Source organism: Capra hircus, chromosome 1, assembly GCF_001704415.2.
Source record: "Capra hircus breed San Clemente chromosome 1, ASM170441v1, whole genome shotgun sequence".
Classification (NCBI taxonomy): domain Eukaryota; kingdom Metazoa; phylum Chordata; class Mammalia; order Artiodactyla; family Bovidae; genus Capra; species Capra hircus.
Genome location: NC_030808.1, coordinates 20,737,562 through 20,755,747, shown reverse-complemented (window position 1 = coordinate 20,755,747; position 18,186 = coordinate 20,737,562). Strand labels below are relative to the sequence as shown.

Genomic DNA, 18,186 nt, shown 5'->3' with positions numbered 1-18,186 from the left:
TGGAGAGGAAGGGTAGCAATAGCAGGAAATAAAAACTTCAGGCTAGAAGCTTGCATGGCTTCCCAGATGGTGCTAGTGGTAAAGAAGCCACCTGCCAATGCAGGAAACATAAGAGACGTGGGTTCAATCCCTGGATCGGGAAGATCCCTTGGAGAAGGGCTTGGCAACTCATTCTAGTTTTCTGGCCTGGAGAATTCCATGGACAGAGGAGCCTGGTAGGCTACAGTCTATGGGGTCACACAGAGTCGGACAATGACTGAGTGACTTTGTATGCAGAAGCTTGCACAGATTATACTATCAACAATTTCTCTAAAGTAAATGCAAAAAAGAAAATAAATAGGGTTTGAAAATTACTAGCATAGCTCTAATCTAGAATGGAGAAATTCTAATTATCTAAATAAAGTACATAATAAGCTCCACTATTAGAATCACACCAATTTCAGATATGCAAACCACAGGCCACATGGTTGAATGGCAAAATGTACCAGAGAATCAAGGAAAATATCAGATTGAAAATAGTTAATTAAAAAAAACCACCCAGGATCTGTGTAAGAAGAGAAAGTGAACTGACACTTAAATCAACATATATTAAAATTATTTTAATTAATTCATTTGAAACCTTTCATGGTAGAGGGAAAAAAACCTTAGTTGAAACAGAGGCTCGGTATAGCGGGAATTTTCCTCCTAAAATACTGTTAGTGATAGCAACTGAAGTATTAAGCAAAAAAAAAAAAAAAACTTATGGAAAATCAATTCTTATAGACATCAAATTCAGAAAAATGTTAATTATATGAATGTTTCCCATTGTAATGGTAAATCAGGATTGACTGAAGAAAGTCTTGCTATTTTTTTTTTTATGGTCATTTTGCTCCTGGCATAACTGAATTATTTTGATCAAAGAAGTAACACAGCAGAGTGGAGTTTTGGAAAGAACTAGCACCTGTGAGAGACTGCAACAAAGACATCAGTATGGAGGCTTAGCAGCACAAGAGCTCCAGAAGAGAAAGAACTCTGAACCCAAATGCCGGTCATGGGAAAGGAAACTAACGATTGGGTAGAAGCTACCTTGGGAACCAACAATGCAGAACATCCAAATTTTCTTGCCCAGGGCATCCACGAAACCAGGGAAGCATAAATGAGATAGCCAAGTTAGTTTATGGCAAAGAAATTCAATAAACCCCAATGACTCACCCAGATTCTGGACTGATCTTGATTTCACCCACAGCAAGCACAAAGGGAAACCTTTGTGTAGAAGTTTAAATACTTTTTAAAAGCAGTATTTCTTTAAAAACTTACTTGAAGAAGCTATATAAAGTTATATAAAGCTTTATAAAGTTCAGGGAAGATTTCCCATGTTGACAATTAGCCTCACTTCCAATCTGGTAACCCAAACTGTTAGAATCAGCTAAATTACTGGCCCACATTTTTGTTTCTTCATATAGATACTATATATGACAAAAAAGTTTTTAACACTTTAGACATCTGTTGAAATAGTCATTAACAATTTAACCAAACTTGGAAAAAAATAATGTACAAAAAAGCACCATTCCCAATGAGAAATCATGAGATATAACAATAAAACTCCACTTAGAAAATGAGTATATTCAAGTGTTTTAAGCTAAACTGAGTTATGACTAATAATCCACTTCTAACCAAGATATTAAGTTTTTTTAATCAATATTTATCAAAGTTAGTTATATACGTTACACACTAAGATGAACAGAGCACAGAAAATACATGGGGCCCTTTAAAATACAATAAAGGGGGAAATCTTGGTCTAAGACATTAAGAAGCTTTATAAACACTCATGTTTCATATGGTTTACAATATTATTAATTAAATACTTTTCCTTTTTCCTAATCATCCTCTTTGACTTCTTATTCAGGACATTACTATACTTAAAAATATAACTAGTTTCAAAGTGGAGTTGTATTACAGACAAACCATGGTAAAACCTTATGAAACATTAATATATTAGTTCAGAGTTTTCAATCTATTCTGTCAAATACTAGATATATTCAAGATCTTCCTACTGGAGACTGATAGTCCATGGGCTAATGGAAGGCCTAGTGAATAGGTATTTTGTAATATAATTAAACTTCTCCCAAACTTATTTGGCCATGAGTTCCTCATTCAAAAGGAAAAACTGTTCAACAGGACATATTATAGAAACAATATACTTAACATATTCATTTTTAAAATCTTAAATATTTAAAAACATATATAAATGACAGAGATAATCACTAATAATTCAAATTTAATTGCTTTGAAAGTTGTTCACTGTGTATTCTAAATAATCTATCTGCTATCTGGAACAAAGACCTAAATTTGGCCATTTTTTCAAGGACAATTTATTGGCTATGTATGTTTACCATCTGGCTATAACAATTTACCAACTGTCAAAAGTGGTTGGAGCTTACCACAAAACAAGGGTGGTGACAAATTAAGAGCAACAAATAAGACATAATTATATCTTGATGGTCACAAGAATATGAATCATTAGAATTTTCATTTTTACAAAACTAAAAATCAAGAATTAGGATTTAATATCAACTATATTCCAACAAATATAAGAGCATATTTCAGACTATCAAACAGATATCAACACATAATTATACCTGAGTAAAATAACTTTGAATATTTATAAATAAAAGTTAGGTTGAGGAAAAAGATAAGTGAATATGTGAAAAAATGACTAGCAATCAATAACCACTAATAATTTTATCGTGTTTTTGTTTAATAAGTATAACATTTCAAAGATTTCCTTGCCTAAATTACTAGAAAGAATAAAGAGAAGTGGAATACTGAAAGAAAAACCTCATCACTAGATTTTCTGAACATAATTAAAACAGTGAAGAAAAAGGAGTTAGTATTATCACCGTGCCAACTATATGATACCTACAGGTAGAGAACAAATCTGGCTCAAAGTTGCCATCCCCCTACTGAAACATCATGGTACATAAAACACCATGAATTTAGGATAATCTATCTGCTATGTCTCTTCCAAAACAGAGCTTTCAGTTAGCTGAACTCTTCACAACTAATAATGACCCCAATAATCAGTCACCGTGCCTTTTCCCTGTTTACTTATTGTTCTTCTGTCCATGCGTAAGTAGCATAAGGTCCAAGAACTTAAGACGTGACAAACGCATCAGGTTGTAGCTATACTACAAAACAAGTAGGGAAGTCCTAGTAGAATTAGCCACTCACTTATCTCTTTCTGCAGCCCATCTACTCATGATAATTTAATCAGATTTTTAAATCACTTCTCAGAAATGCTGAAATACTACTATCCGCCTTGGAAGAGGTACCCATTTTATATAATTCAAAAAGTAATCACTGACTTATACTGCAATAAACCCACAAAAACCAAATATACTTCTATTTTTCCTCCAAATGACAATTAACTTTTATCTGAAATCAGATTGCTATTTATATTAATTGTCCATTCTCTCTGGTTTCTGGTTAAAAAAACAAATAATTTTTGTTTTTTTCTGGTAAAAAAACAAAAGCATCATTAACATAAATGCTGTTCTTCTTTTAAACATCTCAATCACTCCAGAAGTAATCCACACCTCTGAATTCTCAAGAATGTTGTCTGTGTCTTTCTTATGGCATTTAACCTCTTCCTATTGTTTGATGATACTTATTTACCTATATTTATTCTTTCCCTGTAAGTTCCTTAGTTATAAGATCATATCCTATTCAATTAAAAACACACATACACACACTGCATAATAAAGTTATTTGCACAGATAAAGCACAAAACACAAATCTGGTAATTATAAGCTCATTTATAACTAAGAAAGGACTGTCTGAAATATACTGAAGTCACAATGATTAAGCTTAAGAACTCAGGAAAAATATTCTCACCGTCCATCTCCAAGGCTAGAGTCTCTGCTTTCTGAGAAAGGAAATTGAGAAGGCTGCTGAAAAGTAAGTCTGATGTCATTTGGAGTCTTCAGATTCCCGCTCCTCCTTCAATCTAGTGAGTATCTTAGGAAGAGGAAAAAAAGAGTTTGGCATCTATTCCAAACCAGATTCTGGAGTATCTTTTGTGGAGTTCTGTAACTTCTCTTAGTATCTTTTCTTGCTCAAGTTCAACAGAGTCATTTCACAGAGAAATATGAGTTGTTTATGAAATACTAATTTACCACTAAAGGCAAGTAACAGATTTTTGCTTCTTAGACAATACATTTACTTGATACAAGTAGATGATTCAAGAAAACAAACTGTGAAAAAGGTTGATAGTTGCTAAGAAGCACTTAGTAAGCCGTTAATTTCATATTTCTATCAAATTAATCCAATAAAGTTACATCTAAAAATTCTAAATCCTCCCAAAGATATATTTCCAAAGTTTCTTAAAAAGAAAAAAAATTGCTAGTTTCATATTAAGCTTTGTCTGTTTCAATATATTACCTATGTAACCTTCCCAGAAAAAAATTTGGTAATGAATATCAAATATTTTACGTACATAGAAAGACTTCCACATCTATGTCCAAAGCAATTTTATTTTTAATAGCCAAAAACTGGAAACAACTCAAATTCCCATCAATAGGTGAATGAATAATGGTATATCCATACAATGGAACATTTACTACTCAGCACTCAACAACAAAAAATGATATACTGTTGATATAAACAGCATTAATTAATTTCAAAATAACTGTGCTGAATACAAGAACCCAGACAAAAAGGAATACATAGTGTGTGATTCTGAAAATGTAGTAAATGCAAATTAATCAACAGGGAGAGTAAACAGATCAGTGGTTGTCTGGGAATAGTTGTGAAAAGTTATAAGAAGATGGGATTACAAAAGAGCATGATCTTAATTGTGGTGCTAATTTAATGGGTATACACGTATGTCAAAATTTATCAAATTGCATACCTTAAATATGTGCATTTTATGTCAGTTACATTTCAATGAAGCTAAAAACTTGTATTTCTTAAAATGTTGTATGCCCCTTGATGTAGCAATTCTAAGTATAGAATTTTTCCTAATGAGGAAAAAAAAATAAAGAGGATATGTACACATATTTAGCCATAAGCATGTCATTACATACTACATAGCCACTAAACTATTATATAAGGGAATCAAGTTTCAGGGAATAATATACAATATTATATATTAGTGATAAAACAGGAAACATTATGTTCTGTGTAACTGAATTTTTGTTTTAAAATTATACAAAAATAAATATAGTAATTATTCTTCCAGGTATAGGTTACTTTTTTTTTTCTTTTTCCTTATCTGTATTTTTTAGTTTCTTCACAATAACCGTGTATTACTTTATAACAAATAAAACAAGTTAAAGGATGAAACATCAACAGTTTACCACTGTCTAATCCCTTGTATGTGTATAAAGCAAACACCCGTAGGAGGTAGTGTACAGTCCCGATTTCTGGGTTATCATGTCACCCTCACCAGTGACCTACCAAACAAGAGTGAGAAAAGGGCAGGTCTGACAGGATGAAAGGGTGTCATGCCAGTTACAGAGCACTTTCATAGACATGACCTCGTTGAATATTCGTAACTCAGTGAAACAAGCAGGGGAGGCCTTTATCCCATTTTACGGAGGAGAAACTGTATGCAGGGCAGGGCAGGTTAAGTGTCATGCCCCAAATGATAGATCCTAGACTCAAATTAGGCCTTGAGTATAGATTCTGATAGGACTTCTGAGAGAGTCAGGAATAATCACTTCTGATAATTTATAAGGCAGTGCTTTATACTTGAACTTAAAAATAACCATATTTAGAATCAATTTAGTATTCCTATCAGAATATGCCAGTTCAGTTCAGTTCAGTTCAGTCGCTCAGTCGTGTCCGACTCTCTGCGACCCCATGAATCGCAGCACGCCAGGCCTCCCTGTCCATCACCAACTCCCAGAGTTCCCTAAACTCCCAGTCCACCAACTAGGAAGCTACACCCAAGACAACTCTATCCTGCCCCTTGTCAATGTTATAACTGTTCAATTTTTAGTTCCATAAAAAACCTATTATCTTTCATTTCAAGTTGGAAAAGAAAGTAATTACAACTATATTTTTGAGTACAATAACTATAAGTTAATGACAAAAGGTCTAACTTAATTTACTTTAGAATACCACCTTTTGGGCCATACCTTTTTTAGCACATGGGCAGACAAGAAACAGTCTTGAAACAGCCATATTCACTGAAGAATATGACCAATTCTTGACAAGAGCAAAATTAAACATCTTCAGAGGCTTCGCTACCACTCTCACCAGCACTCCCAGGACTATGAGAGACTCAACGGAAGGAAAAGATAGCTCCCGTTTACTGGACAGTTCCCATGCATCAAGTACTGCACTAAGCTCTATACAACCCTACGAGATGGAGGGGCCTGGTAGAATACAGTCCACAGGACCGCAAAGAGCTGGACACGCCTGAGCGACTTTACTTTTCTACAAGATGATGACTATAATCCTCATTTTATAGATGAGGAAACTGAGTTTAAGTTACCCCAAATTACAGAACTAGTAAGAACTTAAGAGTGGAATTCAAACCCTGTTATATTTTACTTGCAAACAAGACAAGGCCTTGACAGTTCTCTGGAGCATAATTCCAGACTTTTTTCTAATACTACTCATTTCCCATAATCTCAATTCAGATAGTGCTAAATACTTGGTAATAGTACATAAAGTTCATGAGTCTACATTCTTTCATGTAGAGAGGAAACAATATGCAGTATCCACAGTTCATGTTTGATATTTTGCCACATACTAGAATTGTTTTATCTATTAAAGCATTATTATAACCTTTCTGAGCTAAACTTACGACCATATGAAGAATAAGTTAAAAGAATACTTAAATAAAAATTAGTAAAAGATAATATAAAATCAACAGCTATCATAGAATATGAATAAATGGAAAAATAAGCCTTAAATCCAAATCATTGAAACAATATGCCAGATGTGTTGTAAATCATGAAGAAAGGAAGCATGCCTATGAATAAAAAAACAAATAAATGATGAAAACATTCAAATGATTTCTTATAAAGTATTATGCAATTGTTAAAATATGTTTCCAAAGGATAAGAAGATATTAAGAAGAGGTGGCAAGAATACACAGAAGAACTATACAAAAAAGATCTTCATGACCACGATAACCACAATGGTATTATCACTCCCCAAGAGCCAGATATCCTGCAATGCAAAGTCAAGTGGGCCATAGGAAGCACCACTACGAACAAAGCTAGTGGAGGTGATGCAATTCCAGTTGAGCTATTTCAAATTCTAAAAGATGATGTTGTTAAAGCACTGTATTCAATATGTCAGCACATCTGAAAAACTCAGCAGTGGCCACAGGACACTTTTCATTCCAACACCAAAGAAAGGCAATGCCAAAGAATGTTCAAATTCTCACACAATTGCACTCATCTCACACACTAGCAAAGTAATGCTCAAAATTCTCCAAGCTAGGCTTCAACAGTACATGAACTGAGAAATTCCAGACATTCAAGCTAGATTTAGAAAAGGCAGAGGAACCAGAGATCAAATTTCCAACATCGGTTGGATCACAGAAAAAGCAAGAGGGTTCCAGAAAAATGTCTGCTTCTGCTTTATTGACTATGCCAAAGCATTTGACTGTGTGCATCACAACAAACTGTGGAAAAGTCTTAAAGAGATGGGAATACCAGACCACCTGACCTGCCTCCTGAGAAACCTGGATACAGGTCAAGAAGCAACAGTTAGAACCGGACACGAAACAACAGACTGGTTCAAAACTGGGAAAGGAGTGGGTCAAGGCTGTATATTGTCACCCTGCTTATTTAACTTACATGCAGAGTACATCATGAGAAATGCTGGGCTGGAGGAAGCACAAGCTGGAATCAAGATTGCAGGAGAAATATCAATAACCTCAGATATGCAGATGACACCACCTTTATGGCAGAAAGTGAAGAGGAACTAAACAGCCTCTTGATGAAAGTGAAAGGAGAATGAAAAAGCCAGCTTAAAATTCAACATACAAAAAACAAAGATCATGGCATCTGGTCCCATCACTTCATGGCAAATAGACACGGAAACAATGCAAACAGTCAAAGACTTTCTTTCCTTGGATTCTAAAATCACTGGGAACAGTGACTGCAACCATGAAATTAAAATATACTTGCTCCTTGGAAGAAAAGCTATGACCAACCTGGACAGCTTATTAAAAAGCAGAGACATTACTTTGCCAACAAAGGTCCATCTAGTCAAAGCTATGGTTTTTCCAGTAGTCATCTGTGGATGTGAGAGTTGGACCAGAAAGAAGGCTGAGCACCAGAGGACTGATGCTTTTGCACTGTGGTGTTAGAGAAGACTTTTCGGAGTGCCCTGGACTGCAAGGAGATGAAACAAATCAATTATAAAGGAAATCAGTCCTGAATATTCATTGGAAGGACTGATGCTGAAGCTCCAATCCTTTGGCCACCTGATGCGAAGTACTGACTAACTGAGAAAGACCCTGACGCTGGGAAAGACTGAAGGCAGGAGGAGAAGGGGATGACAGAGGATAAGATGGTTGGATGGCATCACCGACTCAATGGATATGAGTTTGAGCAAGCTCCGGGAGATGGTGAAGGACAGGGAAGCCTGATGCGCTGCGTTTCATAGGGTCTCAAAGGGTCAGACACAACTGAGCAACTGAACAATGACAAAAAGAATGTCACCGTAACGTGACCAGAATGTGACTGTCAAGAAAGCAAGGTACTAAACTATCTATTTGCTATCTGAACAAATTGTAGGGGCAAGGCACTGTGGGAGATATTGGGATTACAAAGTAAACAAATCAAGTGCTGAACAGCTTCCTGTTCACTTTATTCTTTGTGTGACTAGGCCCTCTACGTTGTTTAGAGCTTTTTGTCATCTCAGAGAAGATTTTCCTCTTCACTATATCTAAAGTAGCTTCCTCTCTCTCTCTTATTGTTTAAACCCTTTGTCTTTTGTTTCCTTTATCTTTTTTGTCTGTGTCTATTGAGATAATCATGCAGTTTTGTCCTACATTATTTTAATATGATACATTAGTTGATTGCCTCAATGTCAAATAATCCTTCCTTTCTGGGACAAAAGCCTAAAAGTGATACCATGTTTACTGGAGAAAGACTGAATACTTTCCCCTCTCTGACATCTGAGAAGGGGCAAGGATGATGGCTGTAGCCACTACTATTCAACACTGTACCAGTGACTCTATTCAGAGCAATTAGGCAAGAAACATAAAGACATGCAGACTGGAAAAGAAGATAAAACCTCTTTATTTGGAGGCAATATAATTCTGGATGCAGATTATCTTAACCAAGCAAAAAAAAAAGTGCTAATAAAATTAAGAAAGTTTTGAGAGATTGTAGAATATAAGCCATGTATTAAAATTAAATGCATTTTATATACTAGCAACAAACAAGTCAAAAATTAAATTAAAAAAATCTCCACTCACAATAGTAGCAAAAAAGAATAAAAGACTTAAGAATAAATCTAATTTTAAAAAATGCACGGATTTCCTTGGTGGTCCAGTGGTTGAGACTCTGAGCTTTCACTGCAGGGGGCTCAGGTTCAATCTCTGGTTGGGGAATGAAGACCCCAAATGCTGTGAGGTGTGATACAAAATTAATGTAAATTATTAAAAAAATGCAAAACCTGTATACTCAAAATACAAAATACTGTTAAGAGAAATTAAACATCTAAATAAACAAAGGCACATTTCTTGTTCATGAATTAGAAGACTCAGTATTGTTAAGATGGCAATTCTCCCCAAAGTGATCTATCAAAATCTCATACTGCTTTTTTTTTCTGTAGAAATCGATCCTAAAAAATATATATGATAGTCTAAAGAACCTCAAATAACCAGTGTTGAAAAAGGAGATGAATGCTGCCAGGACTTTACCTGGTTTCAAAACTTAAATAAAACTATAATAACCAACACAGTGCGATATAGGCACAGAGATGGACAACTGAATGATGAAACAGAATAGACAGCCAAGAATAAACAGTCACAATCGTGGTCATTAAATCTACAACAAATATGCCATGGCAATTCACTGAGAAAAAAAGTCTTTTTAATAAATGGTGCAGGAACAGCTGGATATTCACATGTAAAAATAAACTGATAAGTATAAACATTTACCTCACAACATACAAAATTAGTAACTCAAAATAGGTCATAGTCCAAATTTTAAGAAATAAAACTACAAAACTTCTAGAAAAGAGCATAAGGGGAAAAAAAATCTCATAACCTTAGGTCAGGGAAAGATTTACTAAATATGACAATAAAAGTTCAATCCATTAAAAAAAAAATCAGTTCAGTTCAGTCATTCAGTTGTGTTCGCCTCTTTGCCACCCCATGGACTGCAGCACGCCAGGCTTCCCTGTCCATCACCAGCTCCCGGAGCTTGCTCAAACTCATGTCCATCAAGTCAGTGATGCCATCCAACCATCTCCTCCTCTGTCGTCCCCTTCCCCTCCTGCCTTTGCCAGCATCAGCATCTGGACTACATCAAAATTTTCAAAAGATACAACTTAGGTAGAAGACAAGCCTCATGATGGGAGGAAATATTTGCAAACAGCATACATGATAAAGAAATGGTATCCAGCATATTAAAAGCCCTTAGGCCTCTGAAAGAAGACGATGAATCAGTTTTTAAAAATAGGCTAAAGACCTGAGAACTTTTCACCAAAGATACACGAAAGTTTGGTAAACACACAAAAGATGCACGTATCATGACTTATGAGAGAACTGCAAATTAAAATATATTTCACTATATACCCACTAGAACAGATATATATATGTAAAAATATATATATATATTTAAAAGACTGAATAATTCTAAGGATAGGGAGGATAGGAAGAAACTGAAACCTTTATACCTTGCTGATAAGACATAAAATAGCATAGCCTCTTTGGAAAACAGTTTGGCAGCTCCTTAAAAAGCAAAGAGTTACTACTAAATAACCCAGAAATTCCTACTCTGAGGCTATAAACAGAAGGGAAAAGAAAACTTATGTCCACACAAAAACCTATATATACATGCTTACAACAACACTATTCATAACAGCCAGAAATCAGAAACAACCTATGTGTCTATCAACCAATGAATAACAAAATGTAATATATTCAATACAATGAAATATTATTCAGCCATAAAAAGGAATGAACTACTGATATATTCTACAATACAGACAAATCTTGCAAATTATGTGCTTAGTGAAAGAAACCAGTCACAAAAAACCATGTATTATAAGATTCCATCTATGAGAAATGTCCAGAATAAGCAAATTCAGAGACAGCAAGTACATGAGTAATTGCCTAGGGCTGAGAATGGAACAGGCTAAGAATGGGGAGTGACGGTTAATGGGCATGGGATGCTTTTTAGAGTCATGAATATGTTCAAAAATTCAATGGTGTTTACTGAGCACCTATGTGGCTAGAAAGAATTCTTGAAATGGGTGAATTTTATGGTAAGAAAATTATTTCAATAAAGCTGATAAAAAAGAAAAAAGATGACTATCTACTTAGTACTTATTAAAACATCAAAACCAATTTCAGAGTAAAAACTTGGACTTCTAATCTTGCTTATCTGCTTTTGAGCATGTTTGACATTTAATCTGAACAGATTTTAGTATTTAACTCATTGTAACTAAATATAAATCACATAAAAAAATCAACTGTTTTTATACACCAGTAACAAACAGAAAATAACATTTAAAAAATATCCAACATGAAAATATACCTGAAGAATTAACTTGTAAACATTGCAAATTCTATATGGAGACAATATTGGAAGATAACCTGAATAAATGGGATGACGTACCATGTTCCTAATAGAAGAAAGACTCACTACTATAACATGCTAACTCTCCTCAAAGTGAACCAATACACTGAATGAAATGCAATAGAACTCCAAAGGTTTAATAAGTTGATTCTAAAATTTACAATGAACAGCAAAAGCCCATAGGAGACAAGCCATCTAACCAGATAAAGCGTACAGTACAGGAACTTGCTCTATCTGTACAGAGATTTATTATAAAGTTTTAGCCATTAAGTTAGTGTGCTCCTGGAAAAGAGACAAACTGACCACTGGGAGAAGAAACAGACCTTCACATATGTGGAAAATGAGATTTAATAAAAGTTGCATGGCAGATCGCTAAAGTAAGGAGGAATTTATTCAACAGTGCTGAAACAATTGGTTTATTCATTTGGGGGAGAAAAAGAAATTTGACCCTACTGCATAATACATAAAAAATAAATTCCAGAGGAAGTCAAGTTTTAAGTAGAGAAAATAAGTCTCTAATATTTTTAAAATAAAATATAAGAGATATCTTTACGAACTCCGGGTAGGGAAGGCTTTCTTAAGATATAGAAATAGTTACCTATAAAGCATATGATTACTAGATTCAACTCTATTATACTTAAAAATGTCCATTCAAAAAAAAAAAAAAAGTCCATTCATTGACAAATACAAAAAAAAAAAAGATAAAACTATGTTGCCAAAAATTTGGAGTATAGAATATGTGTGTATCTTGTAACAGTTTACCTAAAAGCGGGCAAAATAGAAAAGAGGCATTCCTAATAAGGGGTATCAGAGTCCAGGCAAGATGAGGCAGGGGTCCATGGTAAAAGGAGGAAACACTGTGGTGTGGAGACAGAGCCCGAGCTCTGGGACGGTGGTTAGGTGAGCAGAACTCGCCCTGGCAGTGCTCCAACAATGGGTGTCAATGCCCGAGCAAGGTGCCTATAAAAAGATGCACCATGCTGTGCAATGTAGGAATCCAAGTCGGGTGAGGAGGGCTTCCACATAAATGGTTTTGAAGTTCAAACCAGAATTGTGAGGTGGTGGAGGGTCAATGAAAATGGCAGATCAACCACATACAGGGAGACTGACCAAATAAGTAAGTACATTTAGGATAATAGGCAAGCTTTTCACTGTTAGAGGGGAGGTGCCAAAAAGGGAGAAAATGTGGTTAATCTCTGTAATGTGGGAGTGAAATTGAAGCTAGCAATATGGTCGATGAATGACATGTCAAAAAGACCCAGAAGCCATCTTGAAGGAGACCCCATCGGGTAACTCAGGGTAAGATAAGCATCAAAATAAGTTAACAACAGTGATGCATTATAGAGCACTAAATAAAATGCAGTCATGAACTCACAGTGACACAAATTAATTCATTAATTAAATAAAAGTCTGATCAGGACGGGGATATTTATACTTTCAAAGCACCTTCACACAAAATAATCATTAATTACAGAGGAAAAATAGGTAATTTCACTGTAGAGAAACCTGACAAAAACTGATTCTCTGAATCAAGTAATCCAAGTGAACTCCCATAGTAATAGGTCAAAATGAAATCTTGTGCCACCTTATAAGATGAACAAAGACACAGTATGACATCTATGATATTCCCGCCAAATATTCATAACCTGCATCCTACGAAATGACCAGCCTAAATAGTCCTCAAAGTGCCAAGATCCTGCAAGCATCAAGATCCTCAAAGTCAAAGACTGAAGAGCGGCTTTAGATTGAAAGAGACTACAGAGATGCGACAAGTAGAATGCAAGGTGTGACTCTAAACTGGATTCTTTTATTATAAACAGCAATTTACTATAAGGGGCATTACTGGGACTTGTGAAAACTGAATGAGATCTGAGGATCAGACAATACCAATGGATTATGAAGAAAGCCGAGAGCCGAAGAATTGCTGCTTTTGAACTGTGGTGTTGGAGAAGACTCTTGAGAGTCCCTTGGACTGCAAGGAGATCCAACCAGTCCATTCTAAATCAGATCAGTCCTGGGATTTCTTTGGAAGGAATGATGCTAAAGTTCAAACTCCAGTACCTGGGCCACCTCATGCGAAGAGTTGACTCACTGGAAAAAACTCTGATGCTGGGAGGGATTGAGGGCAGGAGGAGAAGGGGACGACCGAGGATGAGATGGCTGGATGGCATCACCAACTCGATGGACATGAGTTTGAGTGAACTCTGGGAGTTAGTGATGGACAGGGAGGCCTGGCGTGCTATGATTCATGTGGTCGCAAAGAGTCAGACATGACTGAGCGACCGAACTGAACTGAACTGAATGCACCAATATTAATTTCCTGATTTTCATGGTTTTATTGTGGTTTATATGAAAATGTTCTTGTTTACAAGAGATCTACACTCATTTATTTAGAGATGACAGTGCATCAGATCGAATCTTTAGGTGAAAAATTTATCTTTATTGCACTTGCAACTTTTCTATATGTTATTCTTTTAAAATATAAAAAATAAATGCCTTTACTGCATAGTTTTAAGTACATAGTAGACAAAACACATGAACAAGCATTTTGTGCAAGAAAAATACCAGTGTTGAGTACCATGTGAAAAGATGTTCAACCTCATTAGCAATCACAGAAAAGCAAATTAAGACCATAATAAGATGATACTACATTAAGAAAAGTTAAGAATTCTGAGAATTCTGAGTTTTGGCAAAGATTTGGCTCAACAGGAGGTTCTGATGTATGACTAGTGGAAGGGAAATTGGCCCAAAGGTTTTGGAAAACAATTTGGCATTACTTCATAGAGTTTAACATTCTCTATGCTTCTACCGTTACATATGTATCCTCAAGCTTGCACACATACACTAGTACACATATAAATGATGGCTGAATCATATATAAACACAAACATCTGTATCAATGCATAGATACATCAAAACATATATCAAAAATGAGTAAAACAAGCAAACTGAAACCCTCCAACAGTAACCCAGATGCCCATCAATAGGACAGCAAATAAATCCATGCAATGGAATATTAGTCAGTAGTGAAATAAATGAACTACAATTACATTCAACAATACAAATAAATGTCAAAGAAACATGGTGAATGGGGAAAAAGAGCCAAGTCCCAGAAGACTTATATAGAATGTTACCAATTTTACAAAACTTAACCAAAAAACCAAGCATATTATTTAAGGAACCACATGATAAAAACCAGTAGTATTAAAAAGAAAGTAAATGATGAACACAAAATTGAAGAGTGGCTGGGAGTCAGGAGGGCAGTTAGGGTAAAGACACAGGCAAGGAGAGGCACACGTTATTAGAAGCAACTGTGTTAGTGAAGTTGTGATTCCATGTTGGTTGCTGGGTTCTCAATTCATTACTTTGATTTTGTGTTTCATGATTTAAATTTATACTGGATTTACATCATTCACGTTTACATAACAAAAAGTAAGCTGCTATGTTTGGCAAATCAGAGTTTTACTTTGACAAGAATTTTGTTTAGGTAAGCATCTTAATAACTTGTTCAGTTCAGTTCCGTCGCTCAGTCGTGTCCGACTCATAGCGACCCCATGAATTGCAGCATGCCAGGCCTCCTTGTCCATCACCAGCTCCCAGAGTTCACTCAAACTCATGTCCATCGAGTCAGTGATGCCATCCAGCCATCTCATCCTCTGTTATTCCCTTCTCCTCCTGCCCCCAATCCCTCCCAGCATCAGAGTCTTTTCCAGTGAGTCAACTCTCCGCATGAGGTGGCCAAAGTACTGGAGTTTCAGCTTCAGCATTATTCCTTCCAAAGAACACCCAGGACTGATCTCCTTTAGAATGGACTGGTTGAATCTCCTTGCAGTCCAAGGGACTCTCAAGAGTCTTCTCCAACACCACAGTTCAAAAGCATCAATTCTTTGGCGCTCAGTTTTCTTCAGTCCAAATCTCACATGACTACTGGAAAAACCTTGACTAGACGGACCTTTGTTGGCAAGGTAATGTCTCTGTTTTTGAATACGCTATCTAGGTTGGTAATAAATTTCCTTCCAAGGAGTAAGCATCTTTTAATTTCATGGCTGCAGTCACCATCTGTAGTGATTTTGGAGCCCCCAAAAATAACGTCTGACACTGTTTCCACTGTTTCCCCATCTATTTCCCATGAACTGATGGGACCAGATGCCATGATCTTCGTTTTCTGAATGTTGAGCTTTAAGCCAACTTTTTCACTCTCCTCTTTCACTTTCATCAAGAGGCTTTTTAGTTCCTCTTCACTTTCTGCCATAAGGGTTGTATCATCTGCATATCTGAGGTTATTGATATTTCTCCTGGCAATCTTGATTCCAGCTTATAATAACTTGTACACATGAACAAATGCTAACTGCCAGACAACAGATTTTGCTAACTCTCCTTTTTAAAAAACAAAAACAAAAACCAAAACAAAACAAAAACAAAGGAGTATATAAAGAAATACAGTCCAAAGAACTTGAAAGTAAATTTGCAGATTAAAAACGTACAGCCTGGTCAATCAAAGAATGAGGCTAATTCATATCTACCATCAATTTCGTCTCAAATAAGACAAACAAATACTAGGTTAATTACTGCAAATTTGCAGAACTCTGGTCATTTTGCAAAACTTACTTAACATGGAAAGAGGTAAAGTGAAGCAATTCAGTACACTTCAAGTTCGGAACAGATTCCTCCTCTAAATACGCACATTTCCCCTCATTGGTCATATAGGCCAAAGATCATATATTCACCAAGCCTGTGCAAAAGCGTGAAAAGAAAAGCCTAATCCAAGTTAAAGAGCAGCATTTCTTTGCCCGCGAAATAACTTCTTGTGTTTACTCCATAGTACTTTTTTCACCTGACAAAACAATTAGAATTCAGTTTTCTCAACAACCTCATATGAATAGAGCACACTTTATCAGGCAATGTCTACTTCATGATCCACAATTTTAAGTTTTTAAATAAATTAGAAATGATAATGTTCTAAAGTAAGATTTTCCACCTAAATATTTCTTGAGTACCTATAATGCAAGTCAAAGGTACCTATAAAAAGGTACTTGACAAGATGCTTCTCAGCATTTTATGTGATGCATGCAGTTTGAAAATCGCACCTCTGCGTGGCATCCTTGTTAAATGCAAATAGGTGCAATAATCTGGTTAGAGGATATCTTGGGCTAATTCTTCTTCAAAAGAAAAGCCATTCATCCTGATAAACTCACCTTAAGATGCAATGTGTTGATCTCTCTTCTGACTTTCTCACTACTGAATGATATGCTTGTGTATTAACTACAGGCTGTATGATACTGAGGAAGCTGGGTCGGGGGAAGATAGCCTAGACAGTTAACAATGCATGTATTTAGAAGGATCATCAATTGCACCATTTTCAGAGGAAACAGATGTCCCCTAAATTTTTATCACTGGTTTTTGTGGTGTATTTTTTTTTTTTGATGTGTGCTTTTAAGATTTGGGGTTTCAAAATTGGGGTGCTGATTCGATAAATATATTTAACATGCAATTTTTGAAACTAAAATATAGTAGGCACTAGATAAATGCTCAGTGTATAAATGCTTCTTTGAATATTCTATTTTAAAATCAGTTCCAGTGTTTCCCTGTATTTGTTCAATGGAATATAAAATATCCCTCCACATAAAACTTTAGTTCCCCATTTTGTACTCTCTTCTTCCTTACTGTTTTTTTTAAAATATATACATTTTTAAAAGCCATTTCCTATTTTTAATGACCAAATTCATCCTTTAAAAAAATATGTATTGATCTATCTTCAAGAAATATTTATACAATTATTTATTTGACATGTCAAATTTAAATGTGTCAGTAACTGAATCCCTGTTCTTCCTAATCTCAGTTAATATTAACTCCATTCTTTGAATTGTTGAGGCCCTAAACCCTGGCTGCCATCCTTGCCTCTCCTCCTCTCATACCTCACATCCAATTCGTCAGCACATTCTGTGGGCTCTGCCTCAGAAATATCTAGAGTCCAACTACTTCATACTGCTCCCATTCACGTTACCCTCTATAGCCTCGATTATTACAATAGATTCCTAAGTTGTTTCCTTGCTTCTGTTTTTAATGCCTACTTTGGTCTACTTAACACAACTGCCACAGTGATTCTATAAAAATGTTACATTGGGTCACTCCTCTGGTCTAAACGGTCTCCTGGCTTCCCCCTCTGGCCTCACTTCCTGTGATCCTTAGTCACCCCATTCCAGCCACAGGGCATTTCACAAGAACACTCATCTCCCCAGAGAGCTGCATCATCAGCTCCCACATCAACACAGCCTTTACTCAAGGCATCTTCTTTCTGGGTGAGAGACCTTCCCTGGACAAAACCTGCAACTTCAAGCACACCCCATCCCAGACTGTCCATGCTCCCTTCTCTACTATAATTTCTATCTATCATTTGATCATAAGATATCATGAATTAAATTGCTTT

General features: G+C 35.7%; 2 protein-coding genes across 2 annotated transcripts in view; both read right to left on the bottom strand.

Annotated features, from left to right (window-relative positions):
- Positions 1–4,242, bottom strand: part of NRIP1 (nuclear receptor interacting protein 1) — a 52,484-nt gene extending 48,242 nt beyond the window's left edge. Inside the window, exon 1 of the mRNA XM_018052861.1 lies at positions 3,874–4,242. The gene's annotated coding sequence lies outside the window, so the exon portion shown is untranslated. The remainder of the gene's footprint in view (positions 1–3,873) is intronic.
- Positions 3,892–18,186, bottom strand: part of LOC108636217 (translation initiation factor IF-2-like) — a 229,011-nt gene continuing 214,716 nt past the window's right edge. The window contains exons 8-9 of the mRNA XM_018049328.1: positions 4,889–4,997; positions 3,892–3,996 (exon numbers count right to left, since the gene is read on the bottom strand). Coding sequence (XP_017904817.1) covers positions 4,910–4,997 — 88 coding nt within the window. The 3' untranslated portion in view covers positions 3,892–3,996; positions 4,889–4,909. The remainder of the gene's footprint in view (positions 3,997–4,888; positions 4,998–18,186) is intronic.